The 26467-nt window shown below is 39.4% G+C and overlaps 1 protein-coding gene, 1 long non-coding RNA gene and 1 pseudogene across 2 annotated transcripts in view; all 3 read right to left on the bottom strand.

The window, feature by feature from the left end:
* Positions 1–26467, bottom strand: part of LOC118021212 — a 51954-nt gene that overhangs the window by 19574 nt on the left and 5913 nt on the right. The window contains exon 2 of the long non-coding RNA XR_004682135.1: positions 12881–12935. This is a non-coding gene — a long non-coding RNA (uncharacterized LOC118021212). The remainder of the gene's footprint in view (positions 1–12880; positions 12936–26467) is intronic.
* On the bottom strand, positions 7521–9446 carry LOC118021209 (olfactory receptor 6B1-like). The gene is given in 3 exon segments (XM_035021312.1): positions 7521–8450; positions 8453–8638; positions 8641–9446. Coding segments are annotated over 3 exon segments (930 nt in total). The 5' UTR covers positions 9269–9446; the 3' UTR covers positions 7521–8334.
* Positions 23258–24474, bottom strand: LOC118021210 (annotated as a pseudogene).

Below are 26467 nucleotides of genomic sequence, written 5' to 3'. Positions count from 1 at the left end.
ATACTGTTACAAAGCCATTGACTATATTCCCGATGCTTGCTTTTTATTCCCATGACTCAGTCATTCCGTAATTGCAAACTTGTACCTCCCACTCCCCTTCACCAATTTTACCCATCCCCCACCTCCTTGCTCTTTGGCAACTATCAGTTTGTTCTCTGCATTTAAAGGTCTGATTCTGCTTTTTGCTTATTTATTTGTTCATTTGTCTTTACACCCCACATATGAGTGAAGTCATATGGTATTTGTCTTTCTCAGTCTGATGTGTTTCACTTGGGATGATACCCTCTAGATCCATCCATGTTGTCACATTCATGCCCGATTTTACTCCAACTCTCTACCAGTGTCTTTACATCAGCATCTGTCATCAGGGCTACTTTGTGAATCATCTAACAATTTTCTAAAGCACACCATTTTTACCTTCCCTTGGGTTATTTGAAATACAACATCTTTGAATCAATGTATTATACTGTAGTGAATCTCATACTAAGCTACAAGTGCTATTTCATATAACATTAGGATATTTCTTTTTAATTTATTCTGTTTTTGTTTTTGTTTTTTTTAAGTAGGCTCCACTCAGCATGGAGCCCAGTGCGGGGCTTGAACTCACAGCCCTGAGATCAAGACCTGAGCTGAGATCCAGAATCAGACAATCAACTGAGCTACCTAGGCACCCATTTAATTTATTCTTTATATATAATTTTTTGATCTAACCACTGTTACTTAAAAGAATTTAAATTCCAACTCCATGATTTTGCCTTTGAGTACATTCACAAGATTGACTCAATTTAGTGATTCAAGTTATCAGTTTATTGTTTGCCTTCTCACACCAAATTGATTCAAAGCATTTCTTTATATCTTATTTGCACCAGCCTCCATTCCACTTAAAGCAGTTAATGCTGTTATTACCTCCTCTATTCTCATGCTCAGTGTCCCCTAAATATGTCTTTGTTCTATCCTTTCCATTGCACTAAATGCTCCTTCCTTGTTCCCCTCACTGTCCAAATCCTTATGTACACAACTTTCAGGATTCAGCACAAACCCCACCTCTTCTAGAAACTTTATTGTTTAATGCACTGTGCTCTCAGCACATTTTTCTTACAGGGATTTTTGTCTGTGTATTTTACCCAGCTGTTTTCACTCATATTGAATAATTCAAATATTTTTATTGCCATTTTTTACAGATTAATGTTTTATGTCGCTGTGTTGGTGGTTAATTATGTGAGGTAGGAAGCATGCTTTGATTCTTAGTAGCCCATGTAAGTTCATTTCACATAATAGATGCTCAGCCATATGCAGACTGTGAGAAACTGCTTAATTCTTCAAAATCTCAGTTTATCATTTGTATAATGAAGAGCATTGGACCAGATGATCTTCAAGCTGGGCTCAGAACTAGCTCTCCAAAGCCAAATTAATTGTTGAGCATTACTCGTACTTCCCACTAGATGGTACCAACACCAAATATACACTGCTGGAAAAAACTGACCATTTTTTAAAGTGAGTTGGAGAAATGAATAATCAGAACAGGTAGCCTATTAAGTATAATAGTTATAATTTGTGAAATAAATTATAGAAAATCAGATTTTTTCCCACTTTTAAAACCGTAAAGCAGCTTAACACATATCCCCAAGGAAATATTATTTGAAGTAGTGTTATTAAATCAACCCCAAATTCTTTATTAAGCAAATATTTACTGAGTGCAGTGTGAGAGTTGTTTGTGGCCAAAGACACACCACACGTGGATGCTCTTATAAAGGAAAATGAGACATAAATTTTTTTTAAAAAAAACTATAATAAAAGTAAAAAAATGAGAACATTCAGAGGGTGCAGATACTACTTTCAGCTACAGAAATCAGCAATAGTCTTCAAGGGAATTGGGGTATTTTAGATTAATTTTAGGTTATGGTTTTGATTTGTTGTGTCACATAAAACAAAAAGCATGTTGAAGCAGATAGTGGAGGATATTGAATTTCAAACTAAGGTCTGTGACCTTCATTCAGCAGATAATGAAACAAAATTGAAGCCTTTTCCACAGTTTCATGATCAGAGCTGTGTTTTAAAGTTACATGTGCTCACAGAAGGACTGCATGATCTCACCTGCATATGGAATCTAAAATAGATAAACTCACAGAAGCAGAGAGTAGAGTGGTGATTGACAGGGGACATGGTGAGGTGATAGTCAAAGGGTACAAAATTTCAGTTAGGCAACAAAAATAAATTCTGGACATCCAGTACACAGCACAGTGCCCATAGCTAACAATACTGCATTGTATACTTAGTTTTTGAGGGGATAGATCTTATGTTAAATGCTCTTATATTGTTACAGAAATAACAATAATTAATAATAACAGCAGTAATAAACAGGGTGGGTGCGAGGAAATTTTAGGAGGTGATGGACATGTCTATGGCCATGATGGTGGTATACTTTCAGGTGTATATTTATCCCCAACTCATCAAGTTGTGTACATTAATGATGTACAGCTCTTTACATGTCAATGATTCCTTAATAAAGCAATCTAAAAAAATACATCTGCTTGGGGTGTGGCTATTTGATGAGAATAGGAGGATGGAAACGGGAGAAGGGATATGCCAGGACATTCACGTGAGGGGTTACAACAGCTTAAAGGTGAATGGTGGCCATGGTGAAGGCCATTTGATGAAGCATATCAGGCAGGGAACACAATGAGAACAAAGGTAATAACCGGATAACAACTGGAGAAAACTGGAGTCAGTTTTGCTCCTGTGGGTTATGAAGGAACTTGAAAAGGATTAATTTGAACATCTTGAGTTTTAGAAGCAGACACTACAGCTTCTCTGTCAGTAAACCCAGTTTCTGCTCAGCAACAGTGGCAGTTCCCAATTTCTGTTCTAGTAGCATGGTGCACGTTTGCTGAGGATTTAAAAAGCTCCGAGATCTGGTGAATAAATGTTATGACTGCAGCACCACCCAATGCAAATAACTCATAGCTTGGTCTTTGATGAGACTGTTAGTAATAGCTACAGAATGTGTAGATCTTTGGAATTCTTTTTTTTTTTTTAAGATTTATTTATTTTTGACAGAGAGAGCAAGTTGGGGGAAGGGCAGAGGGAGAGAATTTCAAGCAGACTCCCCACTGAGCACGGAGCCCAACATGGGGCTGGATCCCACCACCCATGAGATCATGACCCATGAGATCATGACCTGAGCCAAAACCAAGAGTCAGATGTTCAACCGACTGAGCCACCCAGGTGCCCCGACCTTTGGGATCCTTAAGGAATCTTTTCAAAACATTTAGAATAGTTGGAAAGAAATACCATGCATGGTCCTGGGAAACTTCTTATTTCCTTTCATTTTTCTCAGAAGCACCAACTATATCCCAGGTGCAGTGGTAGACTCTAGGGACACAGAGACGAATAAGACACAATTCCTCCTCCTTTGAGCTTAGAGAAGAGAATATAGGGCAGCTGATTGTGACTCAGGTAGGAAAGGAAGCCACTAGTTAGTAATTTTCCTGGAGGAGGTGATGTCTAAGCTGAATTAGAAGAAAGGGAAAACAAACAAACAAACACTAATCTTAAAGCTGGAGAAAGAAGATGTTGTAAGCCCAGGAAATTGCTGGAGCAAAGATGGGGTGCCTGAAACAGCATTTGTATTGTAGAAACTACAGAAGTTTGAGAACATCAAGTGCAGGTGGGAGAACCGAGTAAAGAGGCTGGAGAAGCAGGTGCTGAGTCTGGATGCAGAAGCAGGAGCACAAGAGCCTCTGACCAAGCTAAGGACCACATCTTTGCAGAAGGTGGAGCGAAACACTGTTTTAAAGAGGAGTATGATGGGAGCACAGCAGCATTTTAATTTGGAGGAATTATTTTATCTTAGAAACTAGCAATACAACATTTTTACACAGAAAAAAAAAAAAAGCAGAAAATATGAGGTAAGTGAAAAAGGAGAAGGAAGACCAGGCGAGGAGGAAGAAAGACAAACACTTGTAATCCATATACTCCTAAACAAATAATTCTTAAATTTTGTGTCTAGACCTCCAGATTTTTTTCTTATTAAATTATTATTGACCACATGGTCTCAGCACACATGGAATCTTTCAACGTCCCAGGCTAACCATGAATCAAAAGGGAAATGCTCCAAGTGTTGATACGTTCTGTGTAGAGTTGTAATAGCTGTGTTAGCCGCTCTTGCTTCTGAGCCCTACCATTACCATGACAACTTTCCCAGCAAAAGGCAAGGTTGATGAAGTTGCCTTGATCCAGAAGCTTTGCATTGCTGTTGGAGGTTTCAAAATTTTTAATATCAAATAAACCAGAGCCAACCTTTGTGCACACTCTGTCATACAGCAGAAACCTTAAAGACCTAAGTTTCATAGTTCAGTGTAACACTTCCCTATGTATAGACTTATGGGGTCATAACTGGCTCAACCCATTGATACTTCTGGACCTCGGAAGAATCTAGCAGTGAACAAAAGTAAAAGAGCAACATCACTCTGTATATATTTACCACTCATTTATTTTAGAGAGAAAGAGCAAGAGAATCCTCAACAGATTCCCTGCTGAGTGCAGATCCTGACTTGGGGCTCAATCCCAAGACCCTGAGATCATGACCTGAGCCAAAATCAAGAGTCGGACGTTTAACTCAATTAGCCACCCAGGTGCTAAGAGGTAGTAGATGCCTCAGTTCTCTCAAACACTGAGGGACTCTTAAACTTTCATTTGATGAATATTTGACCATCGACTTTCTCCTCTGCATCCTAAATCTCATTAATTCTACCTTCTTTGGTTCAATTTCTCTAACTAGGCTGCAAAATTCTAACATCCCATCAATGTCTACAAGTTGACCTCTAACTGCATGGGGCTCTAAACTCTGTACCTTTGTCTGTTGTAAATTGTTAATAAACCATTTGGCAACATTCTATTTGCTCAGACTTTACTTTCTCAGTGAGGGCTTTTGTAACCATTGGATTTAAAGCTTAAAATCTCCACCAGCACTTGTCATTCCCTTTCCCCCCCCCCCCCCGCCCCCCGCCGCCCCATGCACCACTGGGCTTACTGCCACCAGAATTGGTATGAGTACTGCTTTCCTAAGGCTGCCATAACAATTACAACAAACTCAGTGGCTTAAAACAACAATTTTATTTTCTTACAATTCTGGAGGCCAGAAGTTCAAAATCAAGGTGTCAGCAGGGCCACATTTCCTTTGAAAGCCCAAGGGGAGAATCAGTCCTTGCTCTGCCAGTTTCTGGTGACTGCAAGCATTCCTTGGCTTGTGGATGCTCAAGTCCATGCTACATCCATCTTCGCATGGCCTTCACCTCTGCTTTCTCCCCTTCTCTGTCTTACAACACACTGGTCATTAGATTTAGGGCCCATACAGATAATCAAAGATGGCTTCACTTTGAGATCCTTAACTTTAAAAGATTTTACTTATTTATTTGACACACAGAGAGAGAACATAAGCAGGGTGAGAGGCAGGCAGAGGGAGTGGGAGAAGCGGGCTCCCTGCTCAGCAGGGAGCCCGATGTGGGGCTCAATCCCAGGACCCTGGGATCATGACCTGAGCTGAAGGCAGATGCTTAACATGAGCCACCCAGACACCCCAAGATCCTTAACTTAATTACATTTCCAAGGCCACTTTTCCAAAAAAGTTCATAATCAAAAATTCCAGCCTGAAGTTGGGACAAATCTTTCTGGGAGCTGCCATTTAACCCGCTACATTACGTATATTATGTATGCATTTTGTATGTATAATTATATTGTCTGCCATCTGTTCCTAAATACAAGTTTTTATATTTTGTTATAAAAATACATTTTCATTGATTTGATGAACTCCATTATGAGTTGGTTGGTCAAAAATGAATCCTGAGGCTTGGTCTCCAAGTAAACCGCTAAAACTGACTACCAGAATCTACAAGGTGGTTACCTACCCCCATGCAGTCTTGTTCAAAATGTCCGCCTTGCTTTATGTGGCTCACTTTACAAATAATACTCTTTTGGGTGCATTTATCCATTACACTGCTATACATCATCTTCCCTCTGTTGAGGCTGATTCCTACGTTGGTCTGATCTGTACCCTCTAATTTGCTTAGCTTATGCATTTAGGCGTTCCTCTAACAACGAGGTCAAGATTACAGATCTGATTCCCATCTGCTCTTTGAAACACAATTGAATAGAACTGGTGAAGAAACCCTACTTCTACACCCTCTCTCACCCAGACACTTATGAGAAATAATAAAGAAACAAACAGCCCTTATATTTGGAGTCTCCCAGACCGTGGGATGTGGAGCTCAGTCAGTACAGGATGGTTTGGGAGATCTACAGACACTTTGCAGCTTGTTTCCCCCAATAAACTGTAACCAAGTTTTGGCCTGCCTAGATCTTACACTGACCCAGATCTTGAACAACCAAAGTCTTTGGAATCATGTCAGTTTATCCTCATAACCATTGTGGAAGGGATGCAAAGCAGGCATTATTATTTCTGTTTTACATATGAAGAATCAGTGTTTCAGAGAGTTTAGATGGTTTGTCCCACGTCACATGACAAAGATGTATCCAGAACTAGAACTCAGATCGTCAGCAGCCAGTTGGTAATTTTTATCCCCCATTCACTACTTCCTGTTTTTCAGCACATGCATTTGATAGCCCTATTACACTGCAACATTGTGACTGGTTTATCTGAATTAGCTCACAAAATAAACACTTTCCCTTATATGTCTGGTTTTAAGTGGAAATATACGTATAATCACTTCTTTACTGCATCAAGAAACCAAAATATGCTCCAGGAGCAAATATTAAATCATTTCCATTATGAGAGTCATTGCCTTTTGTATGTTTATTCTCTAAAGTAAGGTAGGCTTGCATGTTATCTTTGTTTCTTTGCTTTCTTAAGGAATATATTTCACATTTGTCCATTTTTATTTTATTAACAGTTTCTCCAGGTATAGCAATTGATGTTTCTAACCAAACCCCTACACACTTAGTCTGCTGAAGAAGCATGTTTTCTCTCTAGAAAGATCCCATGAGCTAAGGACAGACCCAGGGCTCAGAGTCCGGAAGCCTGGGCTTTTGACCTCTGCTCCCCACTGTCTGTGATTTTCTGTGATTGTACGTATTTACTTCCTAAGCTTCTGTTCCACAAGTTTGTAAAATGTAGCAAAGAATCCTTCCTAATGCCTCTTACTTCAAAAAAAAAAAAAGAAAACATTTTTGAAAATGTTATTTGTTTTTAGGTAAAAGATGTTGAAAATGCTAAAAGCCATTCTATTTTCAACTGTTTTAATGGAAGATTTAAATTCCTGCTGACATTGGCATATTATATTGAATACAGCTTAAAGTATGGCTCCCTTTGCCATTGACAAAACTGTGAACCAAGAGTGGGCACATCTATACCTTCTGTGGGTGTGGCACCTTTGATCAGCAAGTCTAGTGTTCATAGGTAGGGTGTCAGATAAACAAGTAGGGGAGCTGAGAGTCACTGTGGCATAGGATGATAATCTGTCAAGTCCTAAACTTGGACTAGTTGCTTGTATTTGAGATGATGTGCTGAGAGATGAAGGCCAGGGGGAGTAGAAGTAGATTAAAGAGGAAGGAGAACATTGAGGTCAAAAGAAAAGATGATTAATGAGGGCAAAGTTTTCCTTCAGCAAATAACATATTTGCTGATATTTATTTATCATTTACTTTCTGCTCAACCACTAGAGGATACAAACATACTGTAACATCTAGAAGGGAAATGTGAAATTCAGGACAAAGCAACAGTATAAGTTATGTCAGAAGACAAATTACAATTGCTTTAAGTATAGTTCATGTACAGATAACAGGAAGCACTCTAGCTACCTGCAGCAGAAATGTGTGTAAGGCAGGGAAACGGCTACATACGAAAAGTGCTGGGGGGACTAGAGGAGCAGTCTCTAGTCTCTGCCACCAAGATTGATGGCCAGCACAACATCCCCAGGATGGGACTGTTGAGGACGCTGCTACCTCTGTCTCAGTCAGGAAGCCATCTCAAATCTGTTGGCCCACAATGCTTAAGGCTTGTTACATCCCAAAACAGCTAATTCAGATACTACCAACCTGCTCACCCACTTTGACCCATTAGGGATTTACCCACAGTGTCAGAAACCCCATTTTAGGTCTCAGCCAAAGAGAACTCTCTCTACAAGGGATCTGCCCTCAGACCACAGACCACGTGTGCTTATGCATACAACACAACGCAGCCAAGAGCCTGTGGTTGATGTGGATGTGGTGATATCATATCAGCATGAGTACTATGAGCTCAGGCATTAAAGGAGAAGGACCAAGGAGGGAAGAGCAGGCCCCAAGTCAAATAATTTCTTTCTAATAATTTGTAAGTGACTAGTCCGATTGCATAGCTTGGCAATAGACCAGTTTCTTCAGAGCCTCTTTGACCTCTCTGCTCCTTAGGCAATAAATGAAAGGGTTGAGAGCAGGGGTGACAACAGCATAGAATTGGAAATCACTTTGTTCATGTTGAAGGCATGGATGGCTTGGGGTCTGGCATACATGAAAATCGTGGCTGAATAAAAGATGGTGACCACCACGAGGTGGGAGGCACAAGTAGAGAATGCTTTCTGCTCTCCGGTGGGCATATGCAGAACGGTGGCCAGGATGCATCCATAGGACAGGACAGTGATAGAGAGGGGAAGAGAAAGATGACCAGCGCCAGGATGAAGTCCACCAGCTCAGCTACAGACATGTCTGTGCAGGAGAGGTTAAGTACTGGAGAGATGTCACAGAAGAAGTGATTGATGACATTGGGGCCACAGAAGCTGAGGCGAGAGATGAAGTAAATCTTAGCCAAGGAGATGCCAAAGCCAATGGCCCAGGAGCCAAGAGCCAAATGGAAGCAAAGCCTGTGGCTCATAATGGTGGGGTAGTGGAATGGACGGCAGATGGCCACATAGCGGTCATAGGCCATGGCAGCCAGGAGCACACATTCTGTGCACATGAGGGCAATGAAGAAGTAAAGTTGTATCATGCAGTGAGTGAAGGAGATACTGTTGCTCACAGACCAGAAACTAAATAGCAACTTAGGCACAGTCACAGAGATGTACCAGGTCTCCAAAAAAGACAGGTTGGCCAGGAAGAAGTACATAGGTTTGTGCAGTGGCTGGTTTTGCTGCACCAGCAGGATAATGACCACATTTTCGGCCACTGTCAGAGTATAGACCATGAGGAACATCAGGAACACTGCTACCCGCATGCCCCAGTTCCCAGGGAACCCCACCAGAATGAACTTGGTGACCTGGGTCTGGTTCTCCACTTCCATATTGGAGATACAGGACTTAGCTCTCTTGGGGGGAAAAAATCACTTGGTCAGAGTCCATGGTCCAGTTAGATTCTTCCATCCTCTGCCTTCTCTGACTAGCAGTAATAGTAATATATCATTTATTCATAACATATTATAGACTAGACCATACACTGGGTACAGTAGGCACTAATGTAATTTAATTCTTTTTTTTTAAAGATTTATTTATTTATTAGAGAGCAAGAATGAGAGAGAGTACACGAGAGGGGGAGGGTTAGAGGGAGAAGCAGGCTCCTCGCTGAGCTGGGAGCCCAATGCGGGACTCGATCCAGGGACTCCAGGATCATGACCTGAGCCGAAGGCAGTCGCCCAACCAACTGAGCCACCCAGGCGCCCCGTAATTTAATTCTTACATAGCTTCTTTACATGTTATTATACCCATTTTAGTGATAAGAAAACTGAGTCTTGGAAAGACATTAAGCAACTTACCAACTTCCCACTGGTAACAAGGCAGGAATCACCTTGAAGTCTTCATCCAAAGCCCATGCTCTATTCTACACTGCCTTCACAACCACCCCCAAATTAAACAATATCCAGTCTACATGTTCCATGTTACCACTGCCAGTTCCAAAGGATATGCATAGCGCTCCTGGCCCATGTCTACACAGTGCTTTGGAAGTTCTTCCTTAAGACTCACTTACCCCTCACATACCATTACATCCTTGCCCTCCACCATCATGGAGATGGAGTGCAGCTGTCACGAGCTAATGATGACGATCACATTACGTGAGCGCTGAGATCAGGAGAGTCAGGCTTTCCGTGTTAAAGACCTGGACCTCAGTCAAGCACCGGGTCTGCCCCGGTTTGCTATATGACCTTGACCTCTTATCCTCTCTGAAACCCAATTTTCTCTTCTGTAACGTGAATATTAATATTCACTCAGCTTATGTCGCCATGGATCAAAACCCAAATGGAAACATGTGAATGAAAGTTTATATGAACTGTAAATGACAGCAAGTGTGAAAGGGGCTCTGACCCCTTATTATTAGAGGAAAGGAACCTGGGCTAACAGGAGGGAGGAGAGGAGCTGCTGTGAGCCAAGCAGAGTAGAGATAACACAAACATGGGCTTTGCTCTCAGGCAGCTGCAAGTCCTCACAGGTGGGGCTGGGAGTCTCTGGGAGGAGAGTCTTTAAAATAAGCAAGCAAAAAGAAATGCATAATAAAACTTGAGACATTCTCTAGGAAGATTACAGAACAGAAAGTGATACGAATGTGATCAGGGAAGTTCACTTGGACCTCTGAGGAGGTGACCCGGGCAGAGAAGGATTCCAGGGCCCCAGTCCTTTGTTGCTGAGGAGGGACAGCACTGCCTGAAAAGGGGCCACCACCATGTGCTGTGGTCTGTGAGGTAAGGGACACAAGAGATGGGAAAAATAGGCAGCCCTGGAGGTCATAATAAGGGCTCTGAATGGCGATCTCAATACAATGAGAAGTATGAGAAGGGCTAAAGCCCAGTACGGACACAGTATGGTTTATGATTTATGAGTGCAAAGATAACTCTGTCAGTGCACACGTCTCTGGAAGCAAGAGTGGTGGGGAGCCTGGTAGCAGGCTATTCAGAGAAGGTGGTGGTAGCCCTGAATACAGTGGTTTCAGATGCATCTTAGAAGAATCTTTAATGGTAATTGATGGTTTGAATACAGAAGATAAGGGAAAGAGAGATATAGGACTCTCAGATATACAGCTGGTGACATGGAAGGGACAACTTGGGATGCTTACAGGCATTTTCCTCAGAGTTGAAGAAATGGCAGAGAGGTAGGGTTGTGTTTTGATTCGTTTTAATGTGAAGCTTAAACAGTCAGTCCAGAATATTCTCTAATAATAATTTATTGAGCACTTACTAGCTGCTGAGAAGTTTGCTCAGTTAAAAGTACTTTTCATACAATATCCCATTTAATCCACAAGACAATACTAATGAGGTATTGTATTCTAATTCCCCAGAAAACACTGGTTTAGACAGAGTAAGAAACATTTCCAAGTTAGAGAGTGGTGAGATCATCCTGACAGCCAAACTGAGAGCTGTCTGAGAGGAAAGGCATGGCCTGACCACCTAGGCTGACTACAGATTTGAGGCTCATCACCACCTTGTTATATTTAAAGTGTCTGGCTATTTTAGGAAATATCCTCTAGTTCTACTGAAATTTCATTATAGACACCAGTTATGAGAGATGAACCCAAATTTTAAAAAATATTAATATGACATAAATACATATTCAGTGACACACACACACAAAACCAGAAATAGACATATAGAAATGCTTAGTAACTGTATCAGAGAAGAGGCAATCATTGGACTAAGACTTGAAACATAAATAAGTGAGAGGATGAGACATTTTAGGCAGGTGAAACAGAGTGAACAAAGACACAGGAGAATGAAACAGCCTGACATTTTCAGGGAAGCAGCTGATTAAGACCTATTTGCTGTGTGCGTGGGAAAATTATGAGAGAATGAATGAGTAGAAAAGGGATGGAGAGAGAGAGAGAGAGAAACAGAGACAGAGAGAAATAGTGTCGAGGGCCAGATGATGGAGCCCTCCATGTGAAATACTAAGGCATTTAAAAATTGTCCTGTAGTCTAAACAAAAAATAGTTGCTGAATGTTTTCAGTAGCTGATAACATCCTCATATTTCACCCTGGCTTTTGATGCAGGGAGATGGATTTGCATGGGACAGAACTAGTAAACCAGAGATCAAGAGACTAGTTGGAAAACACCCTCATAGCAGACACTTGAAGACACACAAGAGAACAATCACCCTACTTACAATGTTTGTTAAAGAAACAAAGTTAACCTTTAGACATACCTCTTCACAAATTACACAAGTAACTGCATTCCTAGAGGAAGCTCGACTCCCCACAAGCTCCCAAAAAAGAAGAAAAAAGATTGTCCTATTTCTCAACTAAAGGAAGAGTATATAGGCACTAATTATGGATACTAGTAAGTTGAGCTGGCCATATTCATTGTCAATGTATTATTTCACCATAAATTTGTGACCTTTCACTCATAATAGTTCCTATTCCATGAGAGTGATCCCTCATGGCAGATTTTTACCATTGATTTAGAATCAAACATTTTAGCTTCTTCTCCATTCTTGTGCCTGCTGTGTATGCACTTTCCCTTCATTTTGTTTGGATTCTGTACAACTGTAGGTTTCAGTAATTTAAATTTGATGAAAACATAACCTCTGTCCCTGCCAAAAGTCCAGTGGTTTTGTAACCTCCTTCATAAATGAATTACTGGGAGGAGGCAGCAGCATAGGGACCCCAAGAGGTATGGACAGGATCTGCAGGTTGGCGTCAGAATCTGGGGTGCCTATTTCTGAGAAACACCAAGAGATGTCCCTCAAAAACAGCAGGGTGAGTGTGCTCTCTGCTCACTGCATGCCTGGCCGTACTTACAGTATGACAGATGGGAGTATCACCCTGACCCACTGATGGGAACTGGGGGTGAATATAAGAGAGGGGCACAACGATAGTGTTAAATATTTAGGATTAAACATTCCTGTGCCATGGGAGTCTGAAGGGGAGCTGCCTGCATAGTTAGAAAGTGATGCTCTGAGAGGAGACACTTACCTTGGCTCAGCAGCCTCTGCTGGGGTGGAATGTGAAAAGAAATTCTTCACTGATTCTAAAATAGGAAGAAGTACAAAAGAATGATTCAGGTACTGAATAGATGTGAGGAACCCACTCCCTAAACCTACAAGTAAATGGGCACAGATTACCCAAATGCTTCCAGCCTGAGAGCCAGGACTAACTGAGAGGTGAGCACCAGGCTCTAGGATCACATCTGTGCCTGATATGTCACCAGGCTGTCTCTCCCAGCACCGCGGGGCCAGAGCACCCATTGCCTTCCTGGTGGAAGCTGCAGTGGTCTTAGACTCACCAAGCTGTGAAGAGCTTTGGATTCTGAGGGCTTTAAATGGTATCAAGACTTTTTCTACATCTCTGCCAAGACCCAGGAGAAAAGTACTTTGATGATGGCAGTAGGTCTCTTGTGGGAACCATGAGAAATTTCTATCTGCCTATTGTGACAGTCTTATTTGTTTTATATAATAGTAGTTCCACACGGGGAAAAATCCACTTACGGTCACACACTTTGAAAAGAACCAGATTTGAATTTATTCTTTGTTGAAACATGAAGAAGAAAAATGACTACTTTTAAATCTCTCTGCAGATTTTCAATTATTATTCAATCTTCACATTACTTAAAACAAGATGATCGATCGGTTCTTCAAGGGAGACATCAGTACCCAAAGTAGACTTATATTGCTACACTTCAGTAAAATTTTTTTTTAATTTTATTTATTTATTTTAGAGAGTGGTGGGTGGAGGGGCTAAAGGAGAGGGAGAGAATCCCAAGCAGACTCCATATGCTGAGCATGGAGCCCAACACGGGGCTTGATCTCATGACCCTGAGATCATGACCTGAGCCGAAATCAAGAGTCGGTCACTTAACCAACTGAGCCACTCAGGGGCTCCACTCTTCATTAAAATTTTAAATAAAAGTTTTTGTTTTAAATGCTGTGCCATAACTGTATCCCAAATACATTTATCATGATGTGATCATCCTTACTTTGTCAGCTGCCTTTGGGAACCCCTTGACCAATATTTCATTTTCTGAAACAAAACTCTATTTTACTAAACATCACTTCTCTGCAGCCTGCTGAAATCTTAAGTAGCTTTCACATAAAGAAAAGTTGTCAAATTCACTGTGCCTCCGTGAAATGGTAAATGGAGATGCTGACAGCTATAAGCAATTCAGTCTGCAACACAAGGTTATGGCAATTACTTTTTTTAAAGGAAATGATACATTTTATTATTTTAATTTTAAGAACATTCCACGAAAAGACTCACAGCACTCTTTAACATAGTTTCCTTATAGGACTGAAGTGTAAAACAAAATTACCGTGACAAATAAAACTAATAAAACTAAGCCATGTCTTTCAAATCACTGGCCTCAATCTATCTCTAAGTTCTATAAAAACTCCGACTTCCCCTAAAGTGTATAATTTGGTATTATCCACAATTTTCTAATATGGATTTTAAATATATTGTGATAGAAATAGAAATGACAGAGCGCCCACCAAACAACAGTTGAGCTAACTGTTCCGGTCACCTATTGCGGTGGCCGTGCCCTAGGCAGACTGAACCCGGCTGCAGGGGGCATACTTCTCCCTCAAAGACAAGGAATGCACATCTGTAGTGAGCGGGTTCTATGAACTACTGTGACCACGATCCCTTATACAAGAGGTTTGGGGTCAGAATTTCCTACAAATAATCCCCCAAGTAGGTTGGAGATGTTCAGCTGATACAAATGGAGTATCTTAATGGAGCACTATCTTATCCTAGAATTCAGCTATGTAGGCTTTCCTTGGAGGTTTTTTTTTTTTTTTTCTCCACTTGTACCTGTTGGCAGGTCCAGATTGGAGAATTCTGCAGACCCCTGTCTAGGATATGTTGGGAAGCAATAAGGAAATCCAAGAAACTCACTGTCGTGTTGTTCTTCAGGTCCCCAGATCCCTTGGCTATCTGTCTTTTTTTTGGTCAGTCTTGTTGTATCTGTTGTGTTTTATCCAGATTTTGTAACAGTAAGGGGCTGTTCATTTTTTATATTGTTGAGTAATATCCCAATATATGGATATTTTCGCTGCGTGTTATGCATTCACCTCTTGATGGACTGTTCTGTTTGGAGCTCTCCTTCAACCCTTACCTAGTCATGTAAAACTCGGCCTCAAACTTTATTCCCTTGCATACAGAGCCTTGAAGGTCACCCAGAGGTAAAATCTTAGGGTCTTTTCAGGCTTTTTCTAAGCATACGTTCAGTCCTGGGCATGCGTGTAGTCTTCTCAATTCCCTGATATAAACCTGAGGTTTTAAAAGCCCTTGCTCTGCCATGTATGTCCATTCCCAACCTCTTCTTTCTCAATCTGTCAGCCTATTGCTCATCTCAATGGTTATCGCTAGCCTCAAGCTGCTGTAGCCAGTTCTTTTACTTTTAAATACTTTTGGCAAATGCCACCTGGGAAGCCACCCCAGCCCTGAGAATGCTCTGAGTCAGCGAAGCAAAGGTAACCTATATGTCAATCCTTCAGATAGCTGCCATATAGGGTGAAACATTCAACCAAAATTCTCTGAAAGTAAGGTCCATATTACTGGTTCTGGCTACCAACCTGCACCAAGAGTGTGGGCTATGACCTTCATGGCTGCAACCAGTCATGGTCAGACAGGTGGGAGATGATAGGTGGGCAATTTGGATGTCCCAGCCCCGTGGCACCACAATGCAACAACTTCATAATCTTTCCCATCATTGCCATTTTTATACTAGATCCCAGAGTCCTACAAAAGGCAATTCTGAAAGTTTTTGATAGCTTATTAGCTATTTTTATAGAGGGATGGAGTCTTGGGATTCTCTGTTCCACCATTTTCAGTGATGTTTACTGAAACATCATTACCTTAAAGTAAAAATTTATACTTAAGTATATTGGTATACATACTTTATATATTGCCTGCATTTTTCAAACTTGCCAAGTTCCCTTTTTAATTCTAGGACCTATATTGTATGTTCTTGGGGATTTTCTATGTAGATGATAATGCTGCCTAAGAATAAAAATGATTCTATTTGTTTCTTTCTAATTTGCATCCTTCTATTTTTCTTTTCTGGCCTTACCACTTTGACTAGTATCTCTAGTTGAAGGAAAATGATGAGTATGGACACCCAGGTCTTGTTCTCAATCTCTGAGGGGAAATCATTCAGTCTTCCACCATTAAGTATGATTTTGGCTGTTAAGTTATTTGAATAACTTTATTAAGATTTAAAAAGTTCCTATCTATATCTAGTTTTTAAAGACCTTTATTATGATTGATTTGTAATTATATTAGCTAGTTTTTTGCTTCTATTAAGATAATAAACTGGGTTTCTCCTGTAGTCTATTAATATAATGAAAGACACTGATTTATTTTTGATTGTTGAACCAAACTTGCATTCCTTGCTTAAACTCCCCAAGGTGGTGATCTATTATATTTTTGTAAGTCATTGAATTTTGATAATCTTTTATTAGAAATTTGTGTGTCTGTTCAGAAGGTTATCATTCTGTAGCTTTCTTTTCTTTTAGTGCCTTGGTTTGGTCTTGGTGTGAAGGTAATCTTGGCTTCACAGTGGCATTTGCCAAAAGAATGTTTCCTTCTTTTCTATTTTCTCAGAGTTTGTATAGCACTAATACTATATGCTCCTTATGTGTTTCATAAAATTTATTAGTGGGCCTGAAGTTTTCAATGTGGAAAAATTTTTAACTCTATGTTCAATTTCTTTCATAGATAGAAAGTTTGCAGGTTGCCTATTTCTTCTAATGAGGGATTTGGTAGCTTTTTTATTTTCCAGAAATTTATTTCATCTAAGAAAAAATCTTGAAATGATTGATATAAATCTATGAAAAAATTGCCATAATATTTTTTCAATATCTAATGGGTCTGTAGAAATATGCCCTCTTTAATTCTTGATATGGTTATTTGTGTTTTTCCTCTTTATTTCTTGATCAATCTGGCTCGAGGTTTTTCAATGTAATTAAACTTTTCAAAGAAACTATGTTTAGTTCCATTGAATTTTTCCGTTGTTTTTTCTGAGAATTTCTTAAATTGTCTTTGTTTTGTTTTCTTCCTTCTGTATTCTGTGTGCTTAATTTGATCTTTTCTGTCTAGTTTCTTAAAGTGATAGCTTGAGTCATTGATTTGAGACATTTCTAACATAAGCATTTAATGCTTAAAATTTTCCTGTAAGCCCTTTTTCAGCTGCCAAAGTTCTCATATATTGCATTTTCTTTTTATTCAATTCAAAATATTTTTCTAATTTCTTTTGTTACTTCTTTGACTAACGGTTATTTAGAAGAATGGGGTTGAATTTTCACATATTTGGGGATTTTCTTATGGTCTTTCTATTACTTATTTCTGATTTAATTCCATTATGTTTAAAGAAAATACTCTGCATGATTTCAATTAGTTAAATGTATTGACATTTGTATTCTGGATGGACTATCCTAAACACACCATTTAGGTCAGGTTGATTCAAGTCTGCATATATTTATCGGTTTTTGTCTAATTGATCTATCAAATACTGGAAGAATGATGTTAACATCTCCAATAATAGTAGTGGATTTGTCTATTTATTTTTTATGTATCTGTAGCTCTGTTATTAGATTATTAGAATATTTATGTGCTCTTGATTAATCAATACTCTTATCATTAATGTCATACTTTTTCCCCTGGTAATATTTTTTATTCTGCTGATTACTTCATTTGATATTAATATGGTCACTCCAGCTTTCTGATTTTAGTGTTGCAAGGTATATACTTTTCATCTTTTTACTTTGAATCCATTTATGTCTTTATATTAAAAATGGATTTATTTCGGGGCACCTGGGTGGCTCAGTTGGTTAAGCGACTGCCTTCGGCTTGGGTCATGATCTCAGGGTCCTGCGATCAAGCCCTGCATGGGGCTCCCTGCTTGGCGGGAGGCCTGCTTCTCCTTCTCCCACTCCCCCTGCTTGTGTTTCCTCTCTCGCTGTCTCTCTCTCTGTCAAATAAATAAATAAAATCTTTTAAAAAATGGATTTATTTTATTTTTTTAAGGAAATGTTCAATTTATTTGATCTTTGGTAAACAAAGAACAGCAATTAAGAATGAGATCTGTATATTCTTTCAAGTTGGTAAAGATTGGAAAAATTACAGTATTTTCAAGATTTGGAGGGAAAGGAAATTTCATACGAAAAATGGATTGATTTTAGAAGGCACATACTTGGATCTATGTTATCCTACATCATGTCCTCTGTCTTTTAATAACTGTATTTAGGCCATTTTAATTTAATATTATTATGAGTAAACATACATTTAAATCTATTGATTTTCTATTTGCTTTCTATTTTTGTTTCACTTTTTTGTTTCCCCTTTCTGCTTTTCTACCTTTTCATATTAATTATCCTAATTATTTTGTTTTACACTTATTGGCCTATTAGTTAAACCTCTTTCAAGTGCTTTGGAAGACAGCTGGGAGGTTTCTTACAAAAGTACATATTCTTACCATACAATCCAGCAATCATCCTTCTTGGTATTTACCCAAAGGAGTCAAAAACTTATGTCCTGCACACAAATGTTAATAGTAACTGTATTCATAATTGCCCAAATCTGAAAGCAACCAAGATGTTCTTCAGTAGGTGCATGGATAAATAACTGTGGTACATGCAGACAATTATACAGTTCCAAATTATTATTCAGAATATTCAGAACATTATTCAGTTCCAGAAAGAAATGAGCCATAAGCCATGAAAAAACATAAATGCATATCACTAAGTGAAAGAAGCCTATCTGAAAAGGCTACATACTGTATGATTCCAACTCTGACATGCTGGAAAAGGCAAAACTATGGAGACAATAAAAAACAAACAAACAAACAAACCAAAAAAAAAACAATGGTTGTCAGGGACTTGCGGGGAGAGAGGGATGAAAAGATGGAGTATAGAGGATTTCTAGATCAGTGAAACTACTCTGTATAATCCTATAATAGTGGATACATGTCATCACAAATTTGTCCAAACCCACATAATGTAAACAATAAGAGTGGACCCTAATGTAAACAATGGATTTTGGAATAATAATGTATCAATATAGGTTCATCAGAGGTAACAAATGCACCATTCTGGTGGGGGATGTTGGTAATGAGGCAGGCTATGCATGGGAGGGGACAAGGAAGATATAGGGAATCTCTGTATCTTCTGCTCATAGTTACTGTGAACCTAAAATGGCTCTAAACAATAAAGCCTATTTAAAAATAGTGAATAGTGCCTTGATCTAATAAAGAATTTTTCTTTACTAACATTTACTCTCAGGATTCTGTATATAGATATTCCATCGCCTTCTGTCATCTAAAATTGCAAAGACTGATTCCAGCTCTCATAGGCAGAATTCTAATTTGGCCCCTGGGATTCCCACCTCTTGGTGTCTATGCTCTGTAGAGTTCTCTCACCTTGAGTATGAATATGACTTGTGAATATGATAGGATCTCACTCCTGTGATAATGTTACACTACATGGAAGAGGGGATTTTGAAGATGTAATTAAGACCCCTAATCAGTTGGATTTTATTTATTCAGAAGAGAGATATCCTGAGCGAGCCTGACCTGATCAAGTGCACCCTTTAAAGGTATCCAGGCTTTCCTCGAAGTCAGAGATTCAAAACAGTAGAGATTCTCCTGCAGCTCTTGAAGAAGCAAACTGCCATGTTGTGAGGACAGAGACATGTAGCAAAGACATGTAGCAAAGACTTCTAGGAGCTTATTATAAACTTTTACCAATTAACAACAAGCAAGATAATGGGCATCTCGGTCAGACAGCTGCAAGAAAATGGATTCTTCCAACAGTGAGTGAACTTGGAAATGGACGCTGAATCTCAGATGAGGTCATAGCTCTGACTGACACCTTGACCTGAGCTGAGTGTGATCCTGAGCAGACAGCGTGTTTAGGTTGTGCCTGGACCAACAGAAATAGAACCAACCAACAGAAACAGAAATCTGTGTGGTGTTCAGCTGCTAAATTTGTAATAATTTGTTATACAGCAATAGAAAAAATATTTTCTAAGTGACTCTTTTGTTTTATGTTCTAGATCTTTGTAAATTTTCATTACACTTGAAGTTCAGTTATTTCACCAATGCATCTATAGACTTTTTTTTAATATGGTGAGACTCTTTCATATACAACATCAGTTCCTCCTTAATTTAAATGAAGTTTTCAGTAATTACAGTTAATAACAGGAAAACTAAGCAAGGTGTGACTTAAAATGCTAAAAATAAAGTGAAGAGGGGCGCCTGGGTGGCTCAGTCGGTTAAGCGGCTGCCTTCGGCTCAGGTCATGGTCCCAGGGTTCTGGGATCGAGCCCCGCATCGGGCTCCCTGCTCAGCGGGAAGCCTGCTTCTCCCTCTCCCACTCCCCCTGCTTGTGTTCCCTCTCTCACTCTCTGTCAAATAAATAAATAAAATCTTTAAAAATAAATAAATAAATAAAGTGAAGAATTTAAGAAGTTCATGATATTTTAAGTAAAAGACCTAGAAGAAAAAAAAAACAGGGCTCTCTTTAGAGAAGAAGATCTGATGTTAATGCACAGATAAAAGGTGTGAGACAGAAGGCTAAGCTAATCTTTTCATCAAATGAAATGACCTGTATATAATAAAGGAAAGAAAATGATTTCCTCCCATGATGCACAAAAGAACAAACTGGCTATTTTAAGTTAATTGCATTCATCCGGATTCTGAATTTTATCCCAGGATTCTAGAAGACTAGTATATGTTATTTCCCTGCTCCCTATTGTAATCTGTGAGGAACCACAGAGAATAGGATCTGTACCAGGAAGTTAAGGACAAACAAATATAGAGTATTTACTTAAAATTTTCAAAATTATCAGGACATTGGATTTGAAAACACATATTAGCATGGCAAAATTCTAGGATTAACTATCAAACACTGTGAGCATTTAGTAGCCTATTGTTAGCACTCACCAGGAACAAGTTGAAGTTCAATAAGAACAAATAATGCATACTAACTATGTATGCTTTCTATATCAATAGGTTGATAGATTGATACAATAAGTTTTTTTTTTCTTTTTAACAACACAGTGTATAGGTTAGTTTTGGTTCGACCAGAGCAGACAGGCTGATAGTTCAGGATGTGGGGTTCCGATTTGTTACAGCCTTAATTATGTCCCACCAAAATTCATATGTTAGAGCCCTAACCCCCAGTACCTCAAAATATGACTGTATTTGGAGAAAAGGGCTTTAAAAATGTAATTAAAGTAAAATGAGGTCATATGTGCAGGCCCTAATGCAATATGACTGATATCCTTATAAGAAGAGGAGATTAGGACACAGACATGCATACATGGGGGAAAGACCATCTGAGGACACAGCAAGAAGGCAGCCACCTGCAAGCCAAGGAGAGAGGCCTCCAAGGGAATAACGTTGTCAATGTCTTGATCTTGGACTTCCAGCCTCTAAAACTGTAGGAAAATAAATTTCTGTTGTTTAAGCCACTCAAGCTGTGATATTTTGTTATGACAGCCCTAGCAAACTAATACAGCATCTATTGCTCACTAGATGTCTTCAAGGAAGGCTGGACAGACCAGTCTCTGAGTATCAAAGAATGTCAAAGGGACTTTTTTACTGCTATGGAATGTCCAGTGCACAGACACAAATACCCAGACTTAGTCTTTGATTTTCCTTTGGTAAACAATTTCACTATAGTTGACTTAGTCTGTACTAATGTCACATTCAACCATTTTAGGCGATGGTTGACCACTTGCCAGTCTTTCCCTCCCTCCTTCCCTCTCTCCCTCTATTCCACCCTCAATAAATGTATAGAGCTCTAGCATAAAAGACCTAGATTCATTAGTCTTACAGCTGTACTTTGAAGAACATACTCTTGAGAAACTGAAGATAATCTGTTACTAAAAGATGAATCTAGAGGAATTTTACAGAGGCATAGGCATTGGCTTTGATGTGTGAGGTCATTTTTTACTTCACCTGACACCCATCCTTGCAGGGGTTCCAGAGAACCAGAGATGAGTGCAATATAAAGACCTTCAAGTTACACATTAACATCCCTGGGGATGTTCAAGATCTGGGCATAGGAAGTACAAGAATATACTCCACTTCCAGATTATAATCAGATGGAGCTCAGAACATCAGGAATTGTTATTATGTAAATTTAGCACACTTATATGCAAACAGGCGAGGACCAGAATATAACAGTTAAAAAGGTATTTGACAAAGTCTTATTATATGCTTCTAGATAAAATGATTAAAATATGCTTGAATAATCTATTTTAAAGTAGATTTAAAAGCATGTACAAAATCTCCTCAATAAAGGTTTTCAATGTGGAAATAGGTTCACAGTGATATAAAACTGACATGTAGTACTTGGTAATTCTTTTCATAATTTTTGTGTTTATTATGTCTATGAAACAGAGAAAGCAAACTAATGGAATAAATTTGAGAATCAAGATTCAAAATATTCTTGGTGGGCTGGTGTAATGCATGAAAATCAATAATAATAATTAGCAGAGCTAAATACACATGTCTTCATTTAAGCTTTAACAAAATAAGAATGCAGTGGGTATGGAGATTTTGTGAACAGTTTATAGGTCTTGGGAAATTAGTTTAATAAAAAACTACAGTTATGAATAATTTTGGAAATAATGGTAATGTTTGCACAACATTGAGAAAGTAATTAATGTCACCAAATTGTACCCTTAAAATGGCTAAATTGGCAAATTTTAATGTTTTATATATATATTGCTACAATAAAAAAAAAGACTATAGTGAAGCCACAGATATTTTGCATATTACAAACAAATTTGATCCTTGAAAAGCATACAAGAGGGGCACCTGGGTGGCTCAGATGGTTAAGCATCTGCCTTTGGCTCAGGTCATGATCTCCGGGTCCTAGGATGGAGCCCCATGTCAGGCTCCCTGCTCGGCGGGGAGTCTGCTTCTCCCTCTCCCTCTGCCTCTCCCCCTGCTCATGCTCTCTCTCTGTATCTCTCTGTCTCAAATGAATAAATAAAATCTTTAAAAAAGAAGAAAATGAGAACCAACATATTGGGGTGAACAAATATAGCATCATATATTATTTATTTCAGAATATCATGTCATACTCTAGACTAAAGCACAAATGGTGTTGAAAGTTCTAAAACTGCCATCATTTGAGAAAGAGTTAAAGAAACCATTTGTGTTTATCCTGGAGGAAATAAGGTTGTTCTACAATAAATGGAGCATTGTCATATAGAAAGAGGAAAATACATTCTCCATTCTGCTCCACCAGGTAAAAGCAAAACTAATTGGTGGAATTCATCTCTCCATTCATTCCACACCAGGTCTGCTGGACAAAGCTGCAGATCATTTCTTTATACATTGATATGCTAATAAAATTTTTAAAATGGGCAGATGAAGTCTAAATACCACTGGATATCTGAGGGAAGATGATCTAAGAAGAAGTCCTCTCATGGATCACTGACATGTGACTTATCTTGCACTGGCCTATATGAGGAAATTCATTAATCAGGTGGAGGGATGCTTTATCCATATGCAAGGCCATGTTAGTCTTCCTTAGTGTAAGTAAGGGAGTCCTGTATACCCTCAGCCTATCTCCCTTTTGGTTTTGATGATAGCTAACAAGAAGTTCTTAACAGTCTTTACTCTTAATCTCTGAATTTCTCTAGAACCTTTTGAAAAGCAGCCATAACTTCCTTATTCCTCAAGCTGTAGATCAAGGGATTCAACATAGGTGCCACCACAGCATAGAATAGAGCGACAATTTTCTCCATTTCCACTGAGGAGGCTGACTGTGGACCCAGGTAGGTGAAGATGGTAGCCCCAAAGCACATGCAAACCACAGTGAGGTGGGAAGCACAAGTCCCAAAGGCTTTGCTACATTCCTAGGCAGAACGAATTTGCAGAATGGCAGTAACTATACGACCATAGGAGAATAGAATCAGGAAACAGGGAAGCACGATCACCAGAAATCCTGAGATGGCCACCATGACCTCGTTGAAGGAGATGTCCACACAGGCTAACCATAGCACTGCTAGAGTCTCACAGGCACAGTGATTAATAACATTGTGACACAGGGGAAGCCGGAAGGTAATGATTGTTTCCATCAACAAATTCATGAAACCAGCCACCAAGCAGCCAGCAGCCAGCCCCAGGCACAGCCCTCCATGCATGATGACTGTGGTGCAGCATATGGCACACCGCCACAGAGCGGTCATAAGCCATGGCTCCCAGCAGGAAGAACTCAGACCCACCCAATGCCAGGGAGATGTAGAGCTGGAGCATACAGCTATAGAATGGGATGGACTTCTGGCCTGAGAGCTGGAGGGCCAGCATTTGTGGGGCAAAACTGTTTGCATAACAAAGGTCCACAAAGGATAAAACACCAAGGAAGAAGTACATGGGGTTATGAAGTCTGCTGTCCAGTCTGATCATAATAAGAATGAGGACATTTCCCACAAGAGTCACCAAGTACATTGTCAGGACGAGGACAAAGAGGAAGACTTGAGTTTTCCAGGTCACTGGACAACCCCAGTAGGATGAACTCACTCACCCATGTCTGGGTTTTATTTTCCTGGCCCATGAGTTTCCAAGGACCAAACTCTGAAGATGTTGAAAAGCCAAATCACAAAAACTTGGGATTAGAAGGGTGACTTTCAGACCATATAGAGAGAGCCTACCCATCTGAACCAAAGTTCTCCTAGAACATCTCAGCCAAATCATCATCCAAACCCTGCTTGAATGTATCCATAGATGAGGAACACAATGGGACCCAGCTGTGCAGCTAGAAATCAAGGAGTAAAGAAGTTACATTCTTTAATTCAATTTATTAGATCATAATTTCTTTTCTGAAACATCTGCTTTTAAATGGAGGAAGGAAATTAATGAAGTATTTAGACTTAAATCCTACTCAATTTGTAGTTATTATAGAGAATTCATGTCTTTTTGGTGAAAAAGTTTTTGGTTCACATGAGAGATATTTTTCTGAATCCTGAATGATGTCCAGTCCTATTTAACTTCCTTTTGCTTATTGGATTTCCCCTCTAGATATCTCAGACACAACCCTACTTACCCCTCCTCAGTGGAATGCATCCATGAAACCCTGGATATTTTAAATAATATTCTTACATTTTTATTAATAAATGATTTTGAATGTATTTGCTGTAACTTGTCATTTTGAGAGTGTCAAGTAGAAGGTCTCCTCTCTACCTAGGTCACAACAGTGGCTGCACTGGGTGAGATCAACCCAAGACAGCCAACTTCAAGAATCAGGTATTGCATGAAGAGAAAGTATATATAGCTGCTATTTTAGTGATGGTACATGAAAGATTTATGTAAAAGATTATTACTTTTACACTGTATGGTAACTAACTGAAATTTAAATAAAAACTAAAAAAAAAGATTATTACTCCAATGGCGCCTAAGCTATATTCATGCTATAATTATTGATGGACAGCAGACTATAACTGCATTTATCAAAAACTTCCACTTTCGGGGCGCCTGGGTGGCTCAGTTGGTTGGGCGACTGCCTTCGGCTCAGGTCGTGGTCCTGGAGTCTCGGAATCGAGTCCTGCATCGGACTCCCTGCTTGGCGGGGAGTCTGCTTCTCCCTCTGATCCTCCCCCCTTTCATGTTCTCTCTCTCTGTCTCATTCTCTCTCTCAAATAAATAAATAAATTAAAAACAAAAACAAAAACAAAAAAAACTTCCACTTTCAGCCTAAAAACTTAGAATAATTGTTAGAGGTCATACTTCTTCTAACATAAAGGGCTGTGGGACTTAAGATTAAAAGTCATTGTCATGAAAAGAGCAATATTCAGACCATTAGTCATTAAATATTCAGGATTTAGTATTGTTTTGAATAATATCCAAAATGCCAAGGAATTTATTAAAAACTGAGCTTTCGGAAACTGGGTGTTACACAGAAAATAGTGGAAATGATCAAACAATATCAGAAACCCATTCAAGGGATGCCTGGGTGGCTCAGTCGGTTGAGCATCTGCCTTCGGCTCAGGTCATGATCCCAGGGTCCTGGGATCGAGTCCCGCATCGGGCTCCCTGCTCAGCGGGGAGCCTGCTTCTCCCTCTGCCTCTGCCTCTGCCTCTCTCTCTCTCTCGCTCATGAATAAATAAATAAAATCTTTAAAAAAAAAAAAAAAGAAACCATTCAAGACCTTGCACTGGAAACTTCCAGTCATTCACACCAGAATTAACCGGAACAAGATACTTAGCTACAAGATTGGCAAAGAGATTCACAACTCTTAAAGTGTAAGTAAAGTTCCTCACTGTGTAATAAGATACAGGATTCAAAATCTTCAGGACAAATAGGTAGTTCAAGAATTATATTTTTCGGGGCGCCTGGGTGGCTCAGTTGGTTAAGCGACTGCCTTCGGCTCAGGTCATGATCCTGGAGTCCCTGGATCGAGTCCCGCATTGGGCTCTCTGCTCGGCAGGGAGCCTGCTTCTCCCTCTGACCCTCCCCCCTCTCATGTGCTCTCTCTCTCTCTCATTCTCTCTGTCTCAAATAAATAAATAAAATCTTAAAAAAAAAAAAGAGTTATATTTTTCCAGAATGT

Source organism: Mirounga leonina, unplaced genomic scaffold (assembly GCF_011800145.1).
Source record: "Mirounga leonina isolate KUSES-001 unplaced genomic scaffold, KU_Mleo_1.0 Mir_174, whole genome shotgun sequence".
Taxonomy (NCBI): Eukaryota; Metazoa; Chordata; class Mammalia; order Carnivora; family Phocidae; genus Mirounga; species Mirounga leonina.
This window is presented reverse-complemented; position numbering and strand designations above follow the sequence as displayed.